Source organism: Talpa europaea (genome assembly GCF_964194135.1).
Source record: "Talpa europaea genome assembly, chromosome: 7".
In the NCBI taxonomy this organism is placed as follows: Eukaryota; Metazoa; Chordata; class Mammalia; order Eulipotyphla; family Talpidae; genus Talpa; species Talpa europaea.
In genome coordinates this window covers 36,616,783-36,637,666 of record NC_140074.1, presented here as the reverse complement: position 1 = coordinate 36,637,666, position 20,884 = coordinate 36,616,783, and the positions used below count along the sequence as shown (strand labels likewise).

Below are 20,884 nucleotides of genomic sequence, written 5' to 3'. Positions count from 1 at the left end.
AACCTTAGAAACCCTTCTTTATTATGGATACGGAGAAAGACGTGCCTGACTCTGCTACTGTGCAGATCTTGAGGAGGAAGTCAGTGCATTGTCAGGGTTTAGAGGTGAAGTTTTGTGGATTCCCACGTTAATACCATGGTTTTTTGGTTTGTTTTTTGTTTTGTTTTTTCTTCTTAGAGGGACGCATGGTCATCCAGGATATTCCTGCTGTCACCACCAGAGGGCACATGGAGAACACAGCTGATCTGGTTTCAGACTCCACCTACTACAGCAGCTTCTACCAGCCATCTCTGTTCCCTTACTACAACAATCTGTACAACTACCCGCAGTACTCCATGGCCTTGGCTGCTGATTCTTCTTCTGGGGATGTGGGAACCCCCCTCGGGGGATCCCCTGTGAAGAATAGCCTTCGGAGCCTTCCAACACCTTATGTGCCTGGTCAGTCAGGAAACCAGTGGCAGGTAAGATGTTACCCAGAACTGGGTATGTGGAAAACACACACACACACACACACACACACACACAGGCACACAAATGTGGGTGGGTACACTTATTTCAGCCCATGTGTGTGCATGTTGTTCAAAATGGGAGGAATTTTTGACTCTGCCAGTAATCATTTAATCCCAGAGTTTGGCCACGAGGAATTGTAAATATACAGATATTTTTTTGAAATTGTAAAATTGTATTTTTATCATTTTTAATGTCATTTTGCATAAATACCCAATTGGCCAGAGTCAGATTCACAAGTGACTTACTATATGAGATATCACCTCCTCCAACTTTGCCCCCACTTTCGTTGAACACCTTAAAAAAGGCTGGTATGTTCTTTTGGGTACTGGGTAGTGTTAATCTTAGTGATGAACTTGTACCCTGGGAGGGTGAAGTTATGATCTGTATGTGTGCACAGAAGAAAGGTTAGAAAAGGAATTAGGTCACTGCTGAGCTGGGCCAGCTTGGGTGCCTTTTTAGCTGCTGGGATTGGAAGTCAGTTTTCATATACTCTTTTTTTTTAATAGCTTTTTTTCTTAAAGATTTATTTATTTTTATACAAGAATTAGGGTAGAGGCCAGAGATGCAGGGGGGGGGGTGTGAGAGGACCCACCAGAGACAAAGTGGGGAACAGAACAGGCAGACGGACCAAAGTACACTGCTGAGGGTAGCAGTGGGTGAGACAGGAGAGTTCTGTCCCGCCATGTGGGTTTCTCCCTGGCTGGCCAGGAATCGAACTCATGCTGTAGTGGCTGTGGACTGCTTCATAGGTTGCGTCTCAACCCCTGGGCCACCAGGGAGGCCCAGTTTTCATATACTTTTTTTTTTTTTTTTAGGCAATATGTTGCTTACTTTTTTTTTAAATTTTAATTTTATTTTTATATTCCCCATACAATTGCAACCCCCTCATTTTGACCCCAATCCCTCCTTTCCCTGCCCCCCACCCCCCATAGAGTGTCTCTGGTTCATAGTTGTTTGTTGTTTGTTGATTTTGATTTTTACTTTCTTATAGTTATTCTTTTTCCTGGTCCCTTATTTAAGTTTTCTAGATTCCTGCTATGAGTGAGACCATCCGGTATTTTTCTTTTTCTTTCTGGCTTATTTCGCTGAGCGTGATCCCTTCCAGCTCCATCCATGTTGCTGCAAATTGCATGTGTTTATCTTTTTTTGAATGCTGAGTAATATTCCATGGTGTATATGTACCACATCTTCTTGATCCAGTCATCTATTTTTGGGCATTTGGGTTGTTTCCAAAGCTTAGCTATTGTAAACAGTGCTGCTATAAACATAGGGGTGCAGGTGCTCTTTGGAATTGATGTTTCTGTGTCCTTTGGGTAAATACCTAGGAGTGGAATTGCTGGATCATATGGAAGCTCTATGTTTAGTAGGTCCAGAAATCTCCACACAGCTCTCCAGAGTGGTTGGACCAGTTTGCATTCCCACCAACAGTGCAGGAGAGTTCCTTTTTCTCCACACCCTCACCAACATTTGTTGTTGCTAGTTTTTTTAATATGTGCCATTCTCACTGGTGTAAGATGGTATCTCATTGTAGTTTTGATTTGCATTTCCCTGATTACAAGTGATGTTGAACATTTTTTCATAAGCCTGTTGGCCATTTGCCAGTTTTCATATACTCTTAAGTATTTTGAAATAGTGTGCAATCGAGCTTTTAATATTCGGGTAAAGCAAAGCATTTTGCATTATCTTGAGATGTTCTAGAGATGTTTTGCATCCTCAATTTTTAACCTTTTCACATGCCAGTATATGAGCAGCAGATTCAAGGGACTAGAATAGAGACTGGATTCCCACATTGTGGGAATGTGTACGTATGATTGCTTCACCTCAGCACCCCCCAGTCACTCCACTTTCCAACCATAAGAGGTTATGATCTTTAAGAACTTCTCTTGAGGGCCTCCCTGGTGGCGCAGTGGTTGAGCGCTGGGTTGTGAAGCTGCCCGCAGCCTCTGCAGCGCCGGTTCGATCCCCGGCTGCCAAACGAGGGTCCCACGTGGCATGCAGACCTCTCCTGCTGCCCGCTGCTCCCCTCAGCAGTGTGTTTTGTCAGACTGCCTGTTCTGCTCTCTGCCCTGGTCTGGTGAATTCTCTCACCCTCCCCTGCTTCATGACTGTACCCCAGTGCTTGTATAAATAAATCTTTAAAAAAAAAAAAAGAACTTATCTTGAGCATTTACCATGCTCAAGCTTCTCAGCTGCGTTTTGATTCTAACAAACATGATGTATATGTTTGAGAATTTATGCCTGCTTTTTAAAAATGAGTTGAAACTTACTTCTGAGCTGTTATTTTCCATATTGAATAGCATTCTTTTAAGGTGTGGGTAAGGTGTTAATGTTCAATATCATCTCATTTTGGGGATTCTCTACCTGTCCCTAGGGAACTGACATTTCAGGCATTTAATATGTCAGCTGTAATTCCTTAGGATACACATTTTCATGAATTTTCCATTTATTTTGTTTTCAGAATCATACTTTTTAAAAGAGGAGTTTAGAAAGCTCCCTTTTAAAATCATATTGGAGTTAGAATTGAGAGGTAATTTGAGTGTAAAACAGTGTAATAATTTATGTACCCCTTTCGGGCCTTTAGAATTTTGTGATTTGGGGCAGATTTAGGTTGATTTCCAGTGGTTTCTCCTCTTTGAAAGGAGAAAACAGTATCATGTGATTATAAAAATGATCAGCTCCTCTTGCAGGTTCCCAGGCACCAGACTGCTATTGCAATAGCCAGGTTTTCTGGCTACTTCCAAGCTTTTAAGGATAAAGTAGGGAGAGACTGAATAAAGAACAAAAAAGCAAAATTAAGTATTTTCCTGAAAGACAGATGAAGCATAGCTTTACAGCAGAGTCAGAAATCTAAATGAAATGACCAAAATCTTTCAGATGCATTTGATAGTTGCCACACTAGTGTTTGCTACTCTGTGGACTTTTGGGAGAGGGCATAACAGAAGTCCTAGATTGCCTTGGCGGCCCTCTCTCACCTCCAGGAGAAGGAGGTGAACTTTGGCAGCAGGGCAGCCTGCCACATGCAGGGACAGAGTTACCTGAGGGCGTCTGGCACCCCTGCTGGTGTAAGGGTGGCAGGGGAAATTTTCCCTTAACTTTCTTAGTCTTCTGGAGGGGGAGGGGCAGCGAAGGGGAAGGCGTGGGCATGCAGCATGAAGCTGTCATGGGCCTTCTCTAGAACTACCACTTCCCAGAGACAGTGATCATCATTTAAGGTATGAGTTTGTTTTCCAAGAGATCTGGGCTTAATCTTTACTTTCTAACCAATCACAGTTGGTAATATGTCCTCATATAAGGAATTATTTTGCAGAAATAGATACTTCTCTCCTATGGTAGTTGATGACTAATCCTCCTTTTTAGTAGTAACACCCCTGTTGATAGCTGTCACTGCCATTTGCTGAACGGGAGCGCCTCCTCCCAGCCCTAGAAGGCAGATGGCGCTGTGAGCACACGGAGACGCAGCTGACTTATCCACAGTCACACGGCTGCCAGCAAGCGAGCTTGAGTTTGAATCTGTATTTGCTTGCTCTGGAGTGTATTTCTCAGCATGGCTGGTTATCACTGAGTCTGTGACAAGCTCAGTGCTGCAGAAAGTGCTGCTGCAGAAAGGCCTTCTGGCCCTCGTGAGCTGAGATGCCTGGGGAAAAGTGCAGGACCTCTTTGAGGCGACCTTTAACTGTAGGAGCAGTTAAATGTGAATCCTGAGGCAGTCTTTATTCTTCAGCCTTTTTAGAGATTGGGATTTCTACTGTAAGTCCTTTGCTTTTCTTTGGAAACCTTCTTGGAACTCTGTTCTAATTTTCTTCACCCATGGAGGTCAGAAATCTGCAGAAGCTGGTAGACAGTGCTGATGTGTGGCTACCTCAGATGGCTGAGGATAGATCTATCCCGTCTCTAAATAATGCAGTCTCAGCACTTAGTGCTTACAAATGCCGGACGCCTTGCTGTTTAGAAGTTGCCTTTTTTTGTGAATGTGATTATCCATAAAGCTCATCTAGTCCTATCTGTGTGTGACATTAAGAATGATCCTAACAATCGAGATGAGGGCACTTGACCACATAGCCTTTGCATCCCTTCTAAGTCTGAGATTATATGAATCTGTGGATTAATCTTGTAAGCAAATTATTAACATAAATTTGACTTATGAGCTGTTAGTCATGCCTGCAAAAATTAGTTCCATTAAAAATAAGCTCTTACGTTAGGAACACAAAAACTGACGTAAATACAAGTCATCAGTTTGCAAAACAGCAGGTGAAAACTGGTCCCAGGATGAGCAGAACTGAGGGGCACCTTACAAGTCCTGGGGCAGCCCATCTGGCCGCAAAAAAAACCCCTGAGTTTTGTTGCAGAAGGATTTGCTCAGCACCCACAACTAGTTGATGGCAGAGCCTGGGTTTTCTGCAGACCTGCTGATTTAGGGAGTGATGTGATGTGCGCTGAGAAATTTGTGTTCTGACACCAGAAGATCTATATTTTCAGTTCTTATGTGTGATTCAGCTACACATGGAGCTTTGATCAAAATCCTTAACCCTGAGTCTCAGTTTTCTTACCTGTAAAGTGGGCATAACATCACTTTCATAGGGTTGTTATGTAAATACTAAAGGCAGTGCGATAATTGGAGTGAGGGGGAGTTCCTGTGTACACCCTAAAGTGTTGTGCTGGTACTGACAGCAGTAACTTAATTATTTTCATTTGACCTTGCTCTTTTTTTCAAATATTTTATTTATCTGTGCGTAGAAGAACTGGGGTACAGGCCAGAGGTATGGAGGTGAGAGTACTCACCAGAGACAGTGGGGAACAGAGCAGGTGGATTGACTGAAATACACTGCTGAGGGGAGCAGCAAGCAAGACAGGAGAGGTCTGTCCCACCATGTGGGTTTCTCCCTGGCTGGGGAATCAAGCTCAGGCAGTAGGGGTGACAGTGCTGAGACTTAACCCCAAGGCCACCTGGGAGGCCCCTTTTTATCTATTTAATTTTCAGCCTTTGTCCATTAAGTATTTTAGTTAATGCCCTCAGACCCCCTTTGTAACAAAGTAGGGTATACATAACACACCTTTTAGTTATTATTAAAAGACCATAACACAGAATGTAGACCAAGTACAAAATGTATATGGAGTGACTTTTATTAGAGCTGGGAAATAGAAACCTAAAAGGACAGAGTATAATAATATAAAATAGATTTGCTAAGCTGTATATGTTAATTAATAAAAATTAATTAAATGTTGAAACCCACAAGTTATCACTGCTAATAAGGGGTGGCCCACAGTTTAACCACAGTTGTTTTGACGGGTATAGGGAACAGTGGATTGGACTGGGACCTCCCCCTGCCCTTGATGTTTTTGCTATTTTGGGAAAGTGTCCTAACCTTACTCTTTAGACAAGGTCTTACCCTCTCCTGGTGGAAACTTCTGGGGGAGGGTAGATTGTTGTTATCATGATTTTCTGTCCTCTTTGAGGAAAGTGTCCCTCAGCTGCTCCTGTGCTCCCCTCTTCTGCCTGGGACTTGCCTGGGTTTGATCCCAGGTCCACTGGAAGGGCCTGAATCAGAGGCGGCGTCTCTGTCATCTGCTTTCTTGGCTCTGTTGCTAACACCCTGCTTCCCTCATCATTCTCTCTATCCTCTGTCCCTGGCTGCTTGTGCACCAGTGTGTGAATGTTTGTCAAGCAGAGTTTCTTTCTGAGTCCTCGAAAAAAATGGACTCTGGTGGAGTCATCACAATTTTTTTAAAGTTAAACTTCTTAAGGTAAATAGGGAGGGTTTTGTTTATTTCAAAAAGAAACCGTGGACTTTTGTGTTTTATTTTTTATTGAGCTATAATTAACATGTCACACTTACTAGTGTCCAGTGTGCAGCATTGTGATTTGCTATTTGTGTAGATTGGGAAACAATCCCAAGTCTGTCACCATACTTACAAAAGATTTTTTTCCTCTTGGGACCTTTTAAGCTCCTCCTTAGCAGTCTTCAAATATACAAAATACTTGGTTTTATTACTATAGTCAACGTAACTTACTCATTTTCTAACTGGAGGTTTGGGCCTTTTGACCCCCTTAACCCATTTTGCCCACCCCCATTTGACTTCTTACTGTGGACTGAAGACTCCCTGTCTCTACAAAATCAAGCCAGCTATGAGTAACCATTGTGTACCTACTAAGTGCAAAACCTATAAGTTAAAAAAAGCAGTCTTCTGTGTAAGCACCCAGAATCCCAAGACTCTTCCATGTTAATGCGCTGCATGCTGAGAGCTGCTTTAATCGCTTTTGGTCTGTCGCCAGGCTGTGGAGATTTGTGGCCCAATCATAGATTCCTGTCCTGTTGTGAAACAGGAATAACATTTGTGACACTGGAACAAACTCACGATGAATGGCTGGTTCCACTGACCAGCAGCTCCATTTCACTTCTGCATTTAATTGCCTGCAAAAGCTGTTTATTGCCTTGTGCACTCCTCCACGGCAACATTATCTCTTAAATAAACATGTTGTACCAGGTTGACAAGGGAGAGGTGCATATCAAGTGAGCAGAAATAAATATGGGAGGACTCGGAGCCGTGCTGGGTTCTCCTGCCCCTATGGCAGGCGCCCTCAGACAGCTTTTCAGGAGCTTGTGCCTGCAGACTTGCTCCAGCCACTCTTGGGGTGTGGTGAAAATGGCAACACAGGTGATTTTCAGCCCTTCTGGTGGTTATTGTGGGCCAAGTCTGAAGTGTCCCATGATATAGTTGCCTGTTTGTGATTATGCATCTCACCCAAATGCATTCATTTGTTAAACATGCATCAAAGACTTACTCTGTGCCAGGGAATCTGTCACTGAATCAAAAATTGCAAGTAATGGTCTAGGGAGGAAAGCTGCTATTGTCACCTGGGAAACGGGGAGAGAAGCCTGAGTTTGAACCTGACAATGGCCAGGGCAGGCCGGATTCTGGCACCTGGGCCCTGGAGCACCCCTGGGCTGGCATTCCTAGGATGGCCCTCTAGAGCCTCTGGCCTGCCAACTCAAGGGTCACAGAGTCAGACAATACCAAAGCCACCACCTGTTGACTACCTGGGAAGCCTGCCCACTGATGTTCTCACTTCGGCAATGAGCAGACTAAGCAGCTTGTTTTCACCCTAACTGCTGTTTTTTATTAGCATGACTCAGTATCTGCAATCTGTTTGTAAAAGAATATTGAGGAGTGACTTCTAGAGCAAATGCTCCGTGGAAGCAGCCACAGACCCTCCACATCTGTGCCCTGGAAGTTCCACAGGTGGATCTGTATTGGGCGTGGGTGTGGGTGTGAGGAGAAAGCCAAGGCTTAAACCTGGATCCCATTCCTGGAGAGGCAGTTATAATTTAAACCCATTATTCTAAGATATTACTTAGTCAGGCAAAAGGCAATGCAAAATCCACTTTAATTTTTGAGAAGTAGGGGGGGCTTCAGATCAATTTCTGGGCCTTCCTCATACAACCTAGCACCAGCATCAGGGTCCCCAGAAAAATGTTCATCTTACCCCCTCAGATTCCTGGTTTCTGAGCTGAGGAAGTTGAAGTGACTGCCCTGTGGGACACAGCTGTTCATGGAGAGCCAGCCCCCAAGCCCGGGCCTTCCTGTGCTGGCTCAGTGCTCTCTCTCTCCACACTCTGGTGATCACTCGGCCACCTGAAGTCTCATCATCCACATCATTGACAGGTTAAAGTGGCCCTGGCTTCCCTTTTAAAGCAAACTGGTTATTGGCCACTATTGTAGATAGACACTAACTGACTTTTTTCTCCGGAAAGAGAGGCTGACAGTGTTTGCAAGCAGACGCAGAGGAATGTATAAGAACACACTCAACTTTAAAACATTTAAAGCCATTTATTTTTTCTGGAAAGGAGATTTCAAGTAGAAATATAGTATTTGTCTTGGCTTTCAGGACTAATAACCTTATTTTGGTTGTTTCAAGAACAATTAAAGACATAGATTTTCATTGATAATTGAAAGGATAACCGAAAAGGTTGATAATTGAAAAGGTTATGTGGTCTATTCTTCTGGCCATTTTTGTTAACCATGTAATTCCAGTTTTATTGTTGCTTATTTGGGGGTATCTAGGTTAGTAATTTCATAGGAAAACATTGATTAGTGACATTTCTTCCTCCCATTCTCCCTCCTCTACCACCCAGTGCTAATTCATCTTCTTGGTGCATTATTTGGTTTAGACACTAACAGTGGACACTGGTGTCACCTCCTTCATTATTTCACTGGGAATGTGTCTAGCAGTTCACTGTCACACATGCATGGTGTAATCTGTGCTGTTTTACAGAGAAATGATAAAAACAAGGACAAGTGAGTTTCTTAAAGCCAAGTTAATTGAAAAATTTGTTTTTATTGAGACTATATCCTTCCAACTTTTGTTTAATAAAATGATCAATTTATTAGATGGGAGGATTTCATTTTTTTGGTCAATGCCCTTACCCAGAAATACAAGAAGTTGCCAACACTATCCTTGTCCTTCCTCTCCCCCCACCCTCCTTTTTAAACATTTTACTGGTATAGAACCCAGAGAGTCTAGACACTTGCTTCAGTTATTGTGTCCTCTTGACAAGAACTAAGTTCTTTTCAATCTTTAGTCTGGTTATTTTAGCCATTCTGCTGACTTAATTCTCCACTTAACTCTTTAAAGGCAATTAAAGAAACTTAATTCCTCCTTAGTTTCCATAAGGAGAGTAAGGCAGATCTGCTGGGCCTTTCCAGCATATTCTTAGTCCAGCAGGGAGGAAAGCAGCTGTGGCCCAGCAGTTCTTTGAGAAGCAGCGGTAGATCTCAGATATCAGTAGAGCTCAGAGGAAGCACTGAAGCTCTGCAGCACACACGAAAGTAGACTTGGCTTTCTGTTTCTGAACCTCATGTTATTCACATGAACTTTCACAAAGGAGTTGCTGGTTTGTTTCATTTCCGAGGAATACAGGTGATGATCCTGGCAGCCACTCTGCCGGGTTACTACACCTTTCCTTGAAAGGTTGCTCTTTTGTTTCACAGACTGTGAAAGTTGAATGACTTATATGCTGTTGACCCTGCAGCAGGGCCAGCTGCCTTAGGAGTTGGAGCCTGTGATGACAGTAGTCCAGGAGGCTCTCTGCCTACTGCCAAAGCTGAGGGAGCTGTGGGCATTTTGGAAGATGAACCCAGACAGTGTCAGAGGTGGACTGAGGACTGAGTGCACAGTGGAGACTTCTTTGCAGTCTTTTGGTTAAAGTTGTGTGGATTATAGAAGAAAGTAGAACTGGCCTTTGGAAAGGGGTCATTGGGGATAGGAGCTCTCACTCTGAGAAATTTGGGGGCAAAGGCTTGGCACTGGACATCCTAAGGGAATTTTCTCAGTATGGCTGAGATGATCCAGTAGCATCCCAGAAACTCCAGACAGAATGTAACCTTGGACTTGTAGAAACCATGGGAGACGCTTGAGATCCTGGGGGTCCTGCAGCTTCCTTTCCATTCTTACATTTGTTCAGTGTGATCTGGACTGAGTTGGAAAAGCTTGGAAAGGGCTGGGACATCCAGGGACTGTGCCACAATTAAATTAGAGGCAGAGAGAAGTACATTATCAGTCTGTTGTGGGATGGCCACACAGACCAATCTCTGACACAACAGCATCAGATTAGTAAATAGTATAGTCATTTGGGGATTCTGTAACTTTCTTGAAAATGAGATAATTAGATCACAGGTTTTGAAAGCTTTCAGATTTGATTTGGGTGGACTGGTGGCCAAAATCTCTCCTATTTATATTTGCTTTTTTAGCTTAGCTTTTTCCCCCTGTTAAGTACATGTGAATATGATACAAAAATAATTGCTTTTCAGAATGTTTCAGTACATGGATGAGTGATTCTCAAATTTCTTGGAAGTACGTATTTCCATGGCATATTGAGTGTCAAATAAGGACCCAAATCAAGGGAATGCATGACAGAGGGCTCTTTGCTTTACTTTTTGAAAGACTATATTAGGAATATGATAGAACAAAAAAAAAAGAGTAGGGTTATTAAAAATTCCCCACCATATCACTTAGCATTTCTAAGGAACCTGTTCATGTATTTACTGATTGTTTATTTATCGGAGCACCAGCTCTGTGCCCGATGCTGTGCTGGGTTCTCCCCAACCCTCAAGTACAGGTGGAATGGGTGAGAGAGAAGAATCAATAGACAGGTAGTTCTCTTATGGCTCTTGTGAGAATTTGGAGGTTTCCCGGGACAGCTGTAGAGTCTGTGGAAAGGTGGGCCTGGTGCAGTGAGATGTGGTGGGGCGGGCAAGTTGTGCAGAGTACTAGTATTTTATCAGTACGCTGCTGTTTAGAATTGCCGTTGCATAGTGAGAGTTAAAAGCAGATTGACTTAGTAAATTTTAATGTTTTTGAAAAAACAGTTTTTTAAATGACTGCACCCAGACTGGTGCTCTCAGCACCTTCTTGGTGGCTACAGGCCCTGAGGGCAGCACTCTTGAGATGCACAACCTCCTGGAAAGGTGGGGCAGGGGGAGGTTCATAGGAAGATGGGGAAAAGGAATTATCTTCTCATTTTATCTGTCACGACTTCTTTTTTCATAGAGTTCCTTTCACAAACACTCTTTAGCAGTTCCCAGTTCTTATCAGCCAATACTGAGAGAAGGAAGGCAGACATAACATTCCACATCTTGAGTAATGGTATAAAATGAAAAATGGGAAGATACGTTCTTTCTGTCTCACTCTCTCACTGTGTGTGTCTGTGTGTGATAGTACCAGTGTAGGATCTTGAGCTGCTTTTTCAACTTCTTATATTTGAAAGGTAGAAAACTTCCTAGGAGTATTTTTCTTTCACATATCAAAAAAAAATATGTAAGTACTTAAAATTATTCTTAAAATATACAGTGGTAAGGTTTTCCTCCCTCCCTCCCTGTCGTGAAAGGACTCTGATGATTTGGTAGCCTTCCCTCTGTACTCCCCCTGAGGGGCAGGTGAGGGCGCGACAGGTCAGTGTCAAACAGCCTGTGACACTGGGCACTTACCATCTAACGTGCTGTTAGACAGCACTGTCCCCCCTTTGTGGGTGAGGAAACTGTAGCTCGGGGAGATGCAGTCACAGGGTATGTGGGAGGTCGGAGTGTGAGCCTGGGTTGCTGAACTGCAGAAGTCATGGTGGTTTCCATTGTCTGCCTTTCTTGGTTTTCGTCTGTGAAGCCTTGAGAGGTGTTGTATATTTTCTTATAAGACCTAATAAGCTGTAACATCATATATAATATTTTCAGAGACTTGACATGTAAGAGTGGATGAAGAGTCTATGTCTTGGTAATATCAACCAAATTTAATTACTTTTAAGCATGGTTTGGTATCTTCCCAGACGCACACATGCCCACACACACCTCTCCACCACAGTTTGGAGTGGGAAGGACCTTTTCATGCCACTAACCTACTGTGGGTTGGGTGTACCCACAGCAGCCACCCACCTGCATGCAGATCTTGCTACCAGTTGGAGTAAAGTACGTGCCTGTGTTTCCTAGAAGGTAGCCCCAGATGATCTCACCTTGCCTTCCAGGCAGTCTGTCATGCTCAGTGCTCATAAGATACCCTTCACACTGCTGATTTATGCTAAAAGTATCCTAATGTTTCTGACAGCTCATGTGTGACATGAATATAATCCATATTTCTTAGAGCAGCTAATCCAAGTGGCTTATTTCCCAATAGTGCTGATAGGGCTATATCTCTTGGTGTCGTAGTCGTTGAGATTCTGATGGTAACATATTGTTTGTGGGTCACTAGTTTTGGCTAAAACGATAGGTTGGAACAGAGTAGCAAAGGTTAATTAAGTTTATCCATCAAAATCTGAACCGATATGGATGTCTCTGAGACTTCTGTCCAAAAATCAAAGTTCCCAAATGTGTGGGTATAAGCATCTTTTCTTCTCGTTTTCAGACTGCCCGCCAACCCCCCCCCCCCGCCACCTTTTTATTTGATCTAGAAGCAGTAAAAACATGAGTTGTTAAAAGCCAAAGGCAGTGGGTAGGTTTTAGAGTAAGCAGTTATTTTAATTTAAAATTGGAAAGTTAAGTTGGTTTAGTAGTGAGGAGCCTCTGAAGCCAATTTGCTCTGAATCCTGCCCCTCTGCTTAATTCCTTTGTGAACAGCACCAAGTTATTTGATGTCTGAGCAGTTTATTCCTGTGTTAATACTTTTTATGTTATGAGGACTCCATGAGCAAACAAAACAGGCTTCTGTAGTACCTCTCAATAAATGCTCATTTTCCTCCTTGGAAATGCCATTAATTCTGCCCTCACTAACCAGCATTTCCTCAGGAAACTTACATTAAAAAAGTCGGCATTACGGGCCCCTCATCTAATCTTAAAGAGATATGCTTTCTGGATTTCACATGTTGAAAAAGCAAAGAGTTATGTTGTCTTGGGAGTCATTAATCAAATTTTAAAAATACATGTTTGTGCCCTTTTTGCATTGGAGCTGTTTATTACTGGCTTTTACTTCAGCAGTGTGTGGAAGATTTTTTTAAAGATAAATTTTTTTAAAAATATTTTTTTTAAAGATTTATTTATTTATACAAGAACTGGGGTATAGACCAGAGATGCAGGAGGGTGAGAGGATTCACCAGAGACAGAGCAGGGAGCAGAACATCTGCCGCGCCATGTGGCCATCTCCTTGGCTGGCCAGGAATCGAACCCGCACTGCAGAGGCTGCAGACAGCTTCACAGCGCTGTGCTCAACCTGCTGCGCCACCAAGGAGGCCCTTAAATGTACTTCCATCCCTTCAAATTTATGTGGGAGTGTAGTGAACCCCGTTCCATGCTTCTGCAAGGAATTGCAGGAGGGCTTGCTTTACATTCTCACAATCAGCTTTAGTTCTGTATTTCCAGATATCTTGCTTATTTTTTCTTGGCGCATCTTAGGACTTTTTTTATGTTTTAAAAATCTACTCTGGTATTAACCCCAATCTGAAATCTAGCTCCTTCCTTTTCATTCTTTTTGAAAAGCCCCACCCACACTTTACTTTTGCACATGTCATAGACTTTCTGAAGCTTTGGGAAAACTTACAACTTAAAACAGTATTTAGGTGCTTCATATCTTAAATGATGTGTCCTCTCAGCCACAGTTAGGAGTATCTTCTTTCTCTAGTCTTCTTTTTTTCCTCTCCTGGCTCTTCCTGAACAGGAACAGCACCCCTGCCATGTTTGGACAAATAGCCCTTGTGTTCTCCAGCATCTCCGTGCTCACCCTCAAACTCAGCACCTTCCTGCTTTACACAGCGAAGGAGTCCTGGCCTTTGCAGGAACCCCTGACTGGGGCTCCTGACCTCCCTTTTCTATTGCTTCTGCTGGAGGGGTGAACAGAGGGTTTTCCATAACATGAGCACTTAAGAGAAAGCTGGGTGCAGGCCTCCCCTAGTGGCGCAGCGGTTGAGCACTGGGTTGTGAAGCTGCCCACAGCCTCTGCAGCTCCGGTTCGATTCCTGGCCACCGATGAGGGTCCCACATGGCGCGACAGACCTCTCTTGCCACGCCCGCTGCTCCCCCAGCAGTGTGTTTGTCAATCTGCCTGTTCTGTTCCCCACTCTGGCTCTGGTGAATTCTCTCACCCTCCCGCGCTTCTGACTGTCCCCAGTGCTTGTATAAATAAATAATATCTTTTTTTTTAAAGATTTACTTATTTATTTATACAAGCACTGGGGACAGTCAGAAACGTGGAAGGGTGAGAGAATTCAACAGAGCCAGAGTGGAGAGTAGAACAGAGAGAGTGACGAAGTACACTGCTGAGGGGAGCAGCGGGCAGCAGGAGAGGTCTGCGCACCATGTGGGACCCTCCTCCGTTGCCCGGGGAGCAGCTGGGAATCGAACCAGCTGCGGGCAGCTTCACAACCCAGCGCTCAACCGCTGCGCCACTGGGGAGGCCCCTAAATAAATAATATCTTTAAAAAAAGAAAAGAAAAGAAAACAAACATGAACAGATTTTAAAAAAAGGTTTTTTTTTTTTAATTAAAAAAAAAAAAGAAAGCTGGGTGCGCCCCATGAAGAGGCTAATGTTAGGAGAGGGAAAATGAACCTCCAGAGGAACTGTAAGTAGAGGATGGACGGGTAAGTTCTAGCTTAAGGGCATCTACATGTGTGTCATTCATGACTCAGCGTTTGGTCTGTTGGTGTTTCAGTAACCATTGAAACTCAGGGTGGTCATCATTTCATGATATTTGTAAGTCAAATCATTATGCTGTACACCTTCAGCTGTTATAGTACTAGGTGTCACTTCTAACTCAATAAAACTGTGGGCAGGGACCGGTACTGTAAGCCTCATGTCACTGTCAAGAGAATCTTCACACTATTCATTTAAACATCAGAGTTTGCAATTAGGCTTTTCACTCCTGAAGACCATGTCCTGTCTTTATCAACTTGTGTTCTGTGCAGTTGAGCCATGTTTAATAGACAACTAGATACCAGTTTGGCCCTCCTGGTTCTCTTTTAGCCATTACCTGCACGGGGTGTTCAACTCAGGGTCACACCAAGCTCTGTTCCTCTCTGAAGCTTTAACAGACAACCAGTGAATAGGTTTTAAGGATTTTTCAAAGGAAGTTGGATCTTATAATTTTATATTGTGCTGGGATTTTATTGTTACTAAAAAAAAAAAGTACTAAAATGTAAAAAGGAAACCTGTGGTTCAGATGTATTGTGTTGTATGTTCTTGGCAATTTAATGAAATAAAACTCTTAAGTTCCTCCTGGGGTTAATAGTATCCGCAGGCTTGTTGTCTGCCAGCCCGTAGGTCAGCTTGTGGTACAGAGATTTGGATGGATAATAAGATTATAAAACATGCTTCTTGCTTGCCAGCTACCACATGCTAATAATCATAGTAGCCATAGTTTACTGGAGTCCTGTGTTTTGATTTTACTTGGTTTGCTGAATTTAAGGAATAAAAAAATTAAATCTTTAGAAGAAACAAGGGTGTGCTGCATAAAGGCAAAATGTTTATCCTTTCAGTATAATTTAACTTCCTCTAGTTAAGTAAGCAACTTCCATCCCACGGTAGAACGTTGCTGTTTTAGCTGGCAATGAGGAGCAGAGGTAAGAAGTATGTTTGGTTAGTTTAGGCAAATTTTCTCCAGTTTGGCTCTATTGAAATGTTGGGCTGGTTAATTCTGTGCTGGGGGCGGCAGGGGGGCTGGGCTGCGCACTGGGGCGTCTTTAGCAACATCCAGGGTCTTTGCCACTAGATGCCAGTAGTTCCTTTCTCCCCCAGAATGACAATCAAAAATGACTCCAGATTTCACATATGTCCCCTGGGGAGCATATCACCTCCCCTCCCCTTTTGAGCACTGCTGGCTTAAATCTAATGAGTTCAAAAAGGGTATATTATTTACCCATTTTGTCTAAGCCAAGGGAGCAAGAAGTTACCTAGAATTTTAAATTGCATTCTGCCATACTTTTTTTCTTTCCGGATGAATCACAGTTCAATTTTAACTTGAAGTTTGAGAGGTTTACACAAACAGTTAGAAATAAGTAGACCTGTCCATTTTCTTATGCTCATAGGTGGTTGCTTGTGATTACTGGAGTTGCATGTAGCAGAAGTGATTGATGGTCTCAGTAAGTTCACATTAACCTTAGAGGCAGTCTGACCCTTTGTATCTTTTTCTTCTTTTGCTGGAAATCTTTTATAGTTCAGTGATCCCCAGGGATTCATTGAATTGAATAAGTTCAAATTGAATAAGGGGAAACTGAATAAGTTCAAATAACTTAATGCCTATTTCCAAATAATTCTTATTACCTGATGCTTTTTAAAAACATAGGAGGAGGATCATGAGGAAAAATAAACATGCATAGATTTTGAAATTGTGTTTATTTTCTGATAAGCTTTAGTTAAAAAAAACTTATCATTTTATATGAATCTTTTTTCTTTCTTTCTTTTTTAAAGATTTATTTATTAATGCATATAAAACCTGGGGTACAGGTCAGAGATGCGGAGGGTGAGAGGATTCACCAGAGACAGAGTGGGGAACAGAACAGGCACATTGACTGAAATACACTGCTGAGGGGAGCAGTGGGCAAGGCTGGAGAGGTCTACTGCACCATGTGGGTTGCTCCTGGGCCAGCCGGGGATCGAACTTGAGCTGCAGAGGCTGCGGATTGCTTCATAATGTGGTCCTTAACCGCTTGCGCCACCAGAGAGGCCACTATATGAATCTTTTTAAATATAATATGCACAGGAATCTGCTAGACTCTTTTACCTTTTTTGCATTTTTAAGTTAATACTGGGGATGTTGGGATTTAATAATTTTCATGGGTGCGGGAAATACATTGGTAATTCTTGAGCACTGGTTCTCAGTCTTGGTAACTCATTAGAATTATCTGGGGATCGTTGAAATAACCCAGGACCCAGACCACATCCCAAACCAGTAAAATCAGATGTTCTAGGGGTGATGCCCAGGCAACAGTGCTGGGTCCCCTCCCTCTCTTATTTGATGGGAGTGAATGTTGAGAACCAGTACACATTTTTGTAAATAAAGTTTTATTGGAACACAGCCATGACCATTTATTTACTAATTGTCTAGAGAGCTTATGACATGCAAAATGTAAATTATATACTGTTTGGTCATTTACCAAAAAAAGCTTGCTGACCCCTACTCTACACTCACAGTGAGCATTTTTCAAGTATATTGAAAAAAGAATTTGTAGAAATTTCACAGTAAAAGAAAAAATCTGGCATTTTGCAAAATTTGCAGGCTCAAATTCTTTTTTTTTTTTGTATGTGTGAAAAATTAAAAAAAACATTCTCCTTAGAGAACTAACTCGAAGATGTCAAATTGGAAGGAGATATGACCCACTTTAAATCTAGAGCTTTGTTACAGGCACCCTTGGTTTTCATGAGGTACTGTCACTTTGCTTTTTCAAAAGGCCTATATTACTACCTGTTTTTGTTACAGGGCAGGGAGAGGGGCACTCCAGACCCCTGCAAACCTGCCTGCTCTAAATAGGTTCTACCATCCGCCGCATCAACACAAAACATGAGACTTTAATGGGAAGGAACTTTAATACAATTAGGAAACAATAGAGGAAAGGCGAAGAATATAGTTTCTAAATCAAGTGCCCAAAGTTACCCATCCCCTCGTGGGTAAAAGTCCATCCAAATGGGACTGGCCCAGAACAAGGCCCCAAAGCCTGCCACAAGTCTAAAGCATCTTCCAGTGGGGACCCACAGAAAAGAATGAGAAACAACCAGACAAGTCTGGAGGGAAAAGAACAAAATCAAAGTCAAGACAAAAACCGCCATTGTCATGTCCCCACAGGTCTCTCACCCACATCTGTGTCACCCAGTCCACGATCAAAAGGCAAGTGCAGTGTCTTCATGTGTCTCTCTGCTCCATGTGCCTCCTCCAGGTCTCCTTCTGGTTCTCCATCCTGCTTCCTTCCTTCCTCAGTCTCCTCTGCAGCTTCTTCTCTCCCTGCTTAGCTCCACCCTCCCTTGGGTGGGGCAGGAAACCTGGAACCTCCCCCTTTCCTGGGGACTACCCTGTTACATTTTTACCAACTGAAAGACATTAGAAGGGAAGCCCACTCTTAACGAGAAAGATGAAAAACAAAAATAGCAGAAGTGCATTTTGCAGGAGCTCTTCTAGAGACTCCTTCCCCAGGACTACTTCATAGGGGCCTGGGTAGTGACCATGCCACTCCTGCTTTTACTATATGTGAGGGTGATTTTAGTAAAATATTTCACATGTTATTTGGTAGGTTATTTTGGGGAGTCTGAGAAAGCGGAATTTTTTTTTCCCGTAAATGAATAGTCATTTCTCTTTGGCTTTATGCCAGTTTCAGCTTAGGAAAGAGGTCATAGGAATTCAGATAGCGGGGACATCTGTATTTATACCATGGCATTTCCTACTTAAAAGTTGCTACTTCTAGTTCAGTGTTCATTACTTACATTGTCTAATTGACTTGAGGAAAGTCTGTAGAGACAGAAATGGTTCTTTAATGCAGAAAGTTTGAGTTTGTTTATTAGCATGACAACAATTCTAGATGGCAGTAGACCCCTGAAAAAATACTACTAGCTCTGAGTAATCTTACATACATGTGAAGAGAAAAATAATGAAAAATTAACGCTATTCATATTATTTCCACCCTCCCTCAGTTCAGGTGGTAACTCTATGGTGGTAAACAATTGGTAAAAAGAGTTTCAAAGATCCCTCTCTGGGCTTGGGCCCTCCCCTAAAGACACTTAAGCCTGCAGAATCAGCTGTCTCCCGAAGCTTGTCAGACTTGGAGACCCCCACCCAGGCTAATCTACATTCTAATAGGATCCCCCTCCCCGCCGACCATTTACATAAACATTATCAGAGCCCTGGGAAGCACCATCTAGTGGATAACTGTGTCTGCACAGTTAACTCACCATTGATTGTAGCCGCCTTCTTAAATGGTTTCATGGCTCCCCAAGGCTCTCCTGACCAGGATTCTCAGTTGGGGGCAGCCAGTTTTTCCCCTTTGGCTATTTCCAAGCTTGCATGTCCACTTACTTAGTTAAGATTTATATGGTGATAGAAAATTAAAATTGGGTGGTGGAGCTAGAAGAGATACCAATTTATATGCTTCCAAAACTAGAAAGAATAAAGGGAACTGGCGAGATAACACATGAAATGGGGTCATCTTGGCATCTCCAAAAAATAATCTGTCCATCGAGGCATACATTTGTAGCAGGGAGCAGTTGAGAGGGTCAAAAATGAATTTCTTGAGCTTCTCAATTTAGTACACAGGACCTGGGCCTTCCTCACAAGCAATGCCACAATATCCAAGTACACATAAGCCTATGTTACTTGGGAAATTGTCCAAAATGTAGATATTCGTAGAAAATCTTGAGGAAGACCAGTAATAATTTCACCTTGCCACACCCTGTCAAGTGAATACTATTTTCTTAATCTAACACAGCAGTCTAAAGATTGGATTGAAAAACAAGATCTCAGAAATATTCCTTAATTCTTAAACAGAATTAGTTTATCCTAAACATTGCATTAGATCAGGTTTTGTGATATTAGTACCATGTAAACTTAATTTTAAAAGTAACAGAAATAACTGGAATCTGGCTGTTCTTGCTGTGAAGATATGATCATGCATTTAATACTCAGTGTCTGCATCAGGGTCTGAACAGCACACACAGTTGTAGATGTTCATGGAAGTGCCCCATCGTATTGGGAACTTGGAAGTGGGGCCTCTCCGAAGCCTTTAGCTCACACATCCTTAGCTTTGAATGAGATGTCATAAAAGTTGCTCCACTGTCCCAAAGACAGGGCCTGAATGCTAGAGTAAAGGCATGAGTGCTGAGCCCAGATGTGAGCTGCCACAGCTAATGAGGGACAGCACGTGCCTCCTTCCACCTTCCAAGTCTTCACATCCTGTTAGCAGAATCCAAATCACCTTAGAACCCAAGGAAATGGAGATCACAGATTCTATTCTTGCTTCAGGGAAAACGTAGAAGGGGATGCGAATGGACAAGGACCAGCACAGCATCAGGCTAATGACAGCAGCTTATTACTCTCACACAATCTGGGGGTTGTTGTATTATAGGGCAGGAGGAGGGGTACCCCAGGACTCCCAAAGCTGTCTGCTCTAAACAGTTTTTGCCATCCACTGCACAAAGACAAGCCACATTCCCAGTACACAAGACCTTCAATGGGAAGAAACTTTAATACAATTAGTGCACAATAAAGAGAGACAGGAAAAAATAAATAAAGTAGTTTCCATGTGAAACACCATTTATCCCCTTGTGGGCAAATGCCCAACCCAAACAGGGTGGGACCAAAGCAGGATCACTGAGACCCAAAATCTTGCCACAAGTCTAAGACACCTGGTGGGGAGCCATAAGAAAGGGACAGAAGTGGCCAGACAAGTCTGGGATGAAAGGAGCAAAATCAAAATACAAGGCTGCCCTTGTCATCCACCTCTCGGTCTCTCGCCCACATCTCTGTCTCTTTCAAGTGTCTCCTTCCATGTCCCCCAAGTCCCTGGTACAAGTCCACAACCCAGACGCAAACCTTGTGCTCGCTCCACTCTATGTGCCTCCTCCAAGTTTCCTTCTTGATCCCCTTTCTCCCAGTCTTCCCTAGCTTCTCCCCTAGCCCAGCTCCATCCTTCCTTAGGGTAGGGCAGGGAACAAACCTCCCCTTTCCTGTTACAGTTATTTTAATATTCTCTCTTTTTTTTAAAAGATTTATTTATTTATTCATTCATACAAGCACTGGGTACAGTCAGAAGCGCGGGAGTGAGAGAATTCACCAGAGCCAGAGTGGGGAGCAGAGCAGGCAGAAGGACCGAAGTACACTGCTGAGGGGAGCAGCGGGCGGCAGGAGAGGTCTGCGCGCCATGTGGGACCCTTCTCTGGTGGCCGAGGAGCAGCCGGGGATCGAACCGGCACTGCAGAGGCTGC

At 43.0% G+C, this 20,884-nt stretch overlaps 1 protein-coding gene across 1 annotated transcript in view; it reads left to right on the top strand.

Moving 5' to 3' along the window:
• Nucleotides 1-20,884, top strand: part of DMRT1 (doublesex and mab-3 related transcription factor 1) — a gene marked incomplete at both ends in the record, with an annotated part of 94,900 nt that overhangs the window by 37,797 nt on the left and 36,219 nt on the right. The window contains one exon of the mRNA XM_084236959.1: nt 178-461. Within this exon, the coding sequence (XP_084093085.1) occupies nt 178-461 (284 nt within the window). The remainder of the gene's footprint in view (nt 1-177; nt 462-20,884) is intronic.